This window comes from Lactuca virosa, chromosome 5, assembly GCF_052849685.1.
Source record: "Lactuca virosa cultivar CGN04683 chromosome 5, Lactuca_virosa_CGN04683_v6, whole genome shotgun sequence".
NCBI classification, from domain to species: Eukaryota; Viridiplantae; Streptophyta; class Magnoliopsida; order Asterales; family Asteraceae; genus Lactuca; species Lactuca virosa.
In genome coordinates this window covers 158235605-158239605 of record NC_136430.1, presented here as the reverse complement: position 1 = coordinate 158239605, position 4001 = coordinate 158235605, and the positions used below count along the sequence as shown (strand labels likewise).

Here is a 4001-nt window from a genome sequence, read left to right as displayed (position 1 = left end):
GGTCAATGAGGGCAAAAATTGACAACCTCATAAAACTTATTTTTTTTACTTTAAAAAAATTACCCTAAAACCTAAAAACAAGCGGCATTCCGAAATTTGGTTCCCCCTCTTTTCTAGGAGAATTCGACCTCCTGTGCTCTCTCTCGTATTTCTCTTCTACTCGAATCGTGATACTACCAGCGGCAATGATCGAGGTTCTATTCTACAGTTCGACTAGCAATAATGTGTTCATGTCTTCCTGAGTCGTGATACTACCAGCGGCAGCGATCGATTGTAGACCGACGAGATCCTCAGTAGCGATCAAGTTTTTTTCTCTTCACTCTTACCGCATCTCTCTATGTTGATTTTGGATTTCTTCTTCAAGAACTTGTTTTTTTTTTGTATTTGAGTTTGTATAACCGTATGTATTTCACATTTGAGTATTTACAAAGGCAAATGATCTATATCTGTATTGTTACTCTATCTCACTGTCGATTTCAGATTTCTTCATCAATAGCTCGTTTTTTTGTATTTAAGAACTCCCACAATGTCCTACTGTTACTCCCACTATGTATTTCATCAAGAATTTTGTCCTTGTTCCTCATTTTTCCCTTAAGATTGTTGGTTTTTGACTTGGTGTGTATCAGTGTATCTATTTCGTGATTTCTTTACAGGACACAGGTGTATCAGTGATTTAGTGTATGTATTTAGTGTATTTGATTTCTTTACTAGAGTAGAGACTGAGGTTACTACAAACAAGTGGCAGTGGATATGCATTTGATTGTCCCTGTTTGAATTCAGATTTCACAGTTTCTAACTTTGTATGTATTTTTTTCCCTGTTTTTTGTATAATAGACTAATAGTATGTATGCTATTCTGTTTTATCACTTTACGTGACTTTGTATATTTGAATGTATTTCAGAATTTAGATTTCCAATATTAGTTTCACAGTTTGTATGTATTTTTTTTCCTGTTTTCTGTTTCCTGTTTTTCCTGTTTTCTATTTTTCTGAAACAATGTGTGTGTTTTAGACTCACTAACTCACTTTGTGTTAGATAGATTTATAACTGAAGTAATGACATCAACCACAACAACCCCGTCTACTGGATCAACTGCAGCTCAAGAGAATGTTAAACGCAAATCAAATGATCCTGGATGGGAATATGCAGTGTGTGTGAATCCTAAGAAATTGGAGCGAGTGAAATGCATTTTATGTAATAAAAAGATGGGCGGGGGAATCAATAGACTAAAACAACATATTGCACAAATTAAGGGAAATGTTTCTTCATGCCCAAAGGCCACAAAACATGACCAAATAAAATGTAGAGATGCTCTTCTTGATAACCAAAATAAAAAAAAGGGGAAGGTAGATGAAAATGAGTCTTTAAGAGCACAAGTGAATATTAGAAGTAGTGAGAATGAAACCATTACCATCGATGATGATTTGATAGAAGATTCATTTGGCTCTAAGAAGGCTAAACGTTCTTTTGGGCCTATGGATCGATTTCCAAACACTATCAACCCCCAAGATGTTTCAAACATGGGAAAGAGCAAACAAGAAAATATGTCAAATGTTATTCGTAAGGAACACATGATTCGTGTGAAAGAATATATTTGTAGATGGGCCTATGAATGTGCCATTCCTTTTCATGCCTTTGAAAAGGATAGCTTCAAAATTATGTTGGAGGCGGTTGGCCAATTTGGACGTGGGGCACCACCTCCAACTATATATGAGATGGGAGAAACATATTTAAAGAAAGAAGTAGAAAGAACAATAAATTTGTTGACACCATACAAAGACGAATGGAAATCTAATGGATGCTCGATTATGACGGATGCATGGTCCGATAGAAAGAGAAGGATCATCATGAACTTATGTGTTAATTCAAAGATGGGGACCGTTTTTTTGTCATCTAAAGAATCATCGGATGAAGCTCACACAAGTGAACACATACGTGAGTATTTTGAAAGTTGCATCAAAGAAATTGGCCCCGAGAATGTGGTTCAAATTGTGACCGACAATGCATCAAATAATATGGGAGCGACCAAGTTGTTAAAGGAAAAAAGACCAACTATTTTTTGGAAATCTTGTGCAACACATACCCTCAATCTTATGCTTGAAGGTATTCATTTTAATTGTGCTAAGTTTATAATTTAGTGTTCTTTAATAATTTTTAATAATATTATTAACGTTTTATTTATTTTAAAAGGTATTGGCGGGCTACCTAGGTATAAGAAAATTCTCAACCATGCAAAAACACTCACGGTGTTTATTTATGCTCATCATAAAACTTTGGCCATGATGAGACACTTTACCAAGAAAAGAGATATTGTGCGGCCGGGAGTCACGAGATTTGCTTCCGCATTTCTTACTTTGCAAAGTTTGGCCGATAAAAAGGCCCAACTAAAACAAATGTTTACAAGCGATGAATGAGAATCATGTAGACTTAGCAACACCGTTAAAGGGAAAGCCGCATATGACACGGTGGTAAATGCCACATTTTGGACCGGTGTAGCATTATGTTTAAAGGTTTTTGCCCCTTTGGTCAAAGTTCTTCGGATGGTTGATGCGGATCGAAAGCCATCAATGGGTTTTGTATATGGTGAGATTCAAAATGCGAAACAAGAAATTATTAATGCTTTGGGCAACAATAAAAAAGCGTATGAGCCTATTATGGATATCATTTCGAAAAAGATGAAAGGTAGGCTTGATACAACCCTACATTTGACGGCTTACCTTTTAAATCCATATTATCTTTATAAGAATCCGGAGATCCAAAATGATATTGATGTGACCGATACGATTGTTGATTTTGTCGATACAATATATCCGGGAGATCATTCTTTGCAAAACCATATTGTGATGGTTGAGTTGCCGGTTTACATGGGTAAACAAGAAAATTTTAGTCGAGAAATTGCAATTAAAGGATGTGAGGTGAACAACGACAAATTTGATCCGGGTAATATATTTTTAAATTGTATTTATTTTATAAAATTCCAAAATAATGAATTTAACAATGTTTTTTTTTTCAACTTGTAGCGAATTGGTGGGTAGCTTATGGTGCCTCAACTCCACATAACAACTAGTTCTTCGGGGTGTGAAAGAAATTGGAGCACTTTTGAAGGGGTTGGTAGTTTACTAAATTTAATTATAATTTTTAAGTAGTTTATTCAAAACTTATATATTTATCAAACTTTTTTTTTTGCTTATTTAAATTTGTAGGTACATACAAAGAAAAGAAATAGATTAGAGACGTTAAAATTGAACAATTTTGTTTTTGTTCAATTTAATGCAAATTTGATGGAAAATAACAAGAAAAGAAAGACTAAGGATATGGAAGTACTTTTAGCAAAAGATGCAAGTGAGGCTCAAGAATGGATTGTCGAAAATGATGTATTGTTGGATGAAGTTGAGCCCGATGAAGCTATGGGTGACGAGGAGTTTTTACAAAATCGTAGAAGTTCTAGATTAAGAGAACTTGATGAGGAAGAATTTGTGTCGGAGGATGAAGAAGAACTAAATGAAGATGTTGAATATGAATCGGATGGAGTTAACATCAACGAACAAATTGGAGCTACGTTGGAAGAGGAAGATTAAATGATTAATCTAAATATTTAATATTAAAGAATGGTGTCTATTTTTGAAAAAATTTAACATTTCAAAATGTATCTTTTGTTGATATTTCACCTAATTTTGTAATGAATTTCAATCAACTAATATTTTAAATTATGATATTTGACATGTATAATTTCCTTTAAAATATTTTTTTACATGATTTACCATATCCGAGTACTCCCCGAGTACTCCCCGAGTCATCCGAGTACTCGCTACTCCCCCCTCAGCCGAGTAGCGAGTTCTCCAACCTTGGTCAAAGATAATAGATATTGACACACCGTGTAGTCTGACTATTTCCTTGAGATAGGTCCTGGTGAGTTTCTCTATTTTTTCAGTCTCTTTAATGGCTAGGAAGTGGGCACATTTGGTAAAACGGTCAACCACTACCCAAATGTTGTCATAACCA

General features: G+C 34.7%; 1 protein-coding gene across 1 annotated transcript; it reads left to right on the top strand.

Annotated features, from left to right (window-relative positions):
* The first annotated feature begins 1054 nt into the window (after positions 1-1054).
* On the top strand, positions 1055-3577 carry LOC145111912 (uncharacterized). Its single transcript, XM_079048147.1, has 4 exons — positions 1055-2102; positions 2190-2208; positions 2425-2914; positions 3203-3577. The coding sequence occupies exons 1-4, from the start codon at positions 1055-1057 to the stop codon at positions 3575-3577; spliced, it is 1932 nt and encodes a 643-aa protein (XP_078904273.1).
* Positions 3578-4001: the final 424 nt, after the last annotated feature.

Bases quoted from the DNA above. Each gene is read 5' to 3' on its own strand.
- LOC145111912 (XM_079048147.1), top strand. From the start codon at position 1,055: ATGACATCAACCACAACAACCCCGTCTACTGGATCAACTGCAGCTCAA. The intron at 2,915-3,202 runs GTGAACAACGAC...TTAAATTTGTAG, and splicing joins TTGCAATTAAAGGATGTGAG to GTACATACAAAGAAAAGAAA.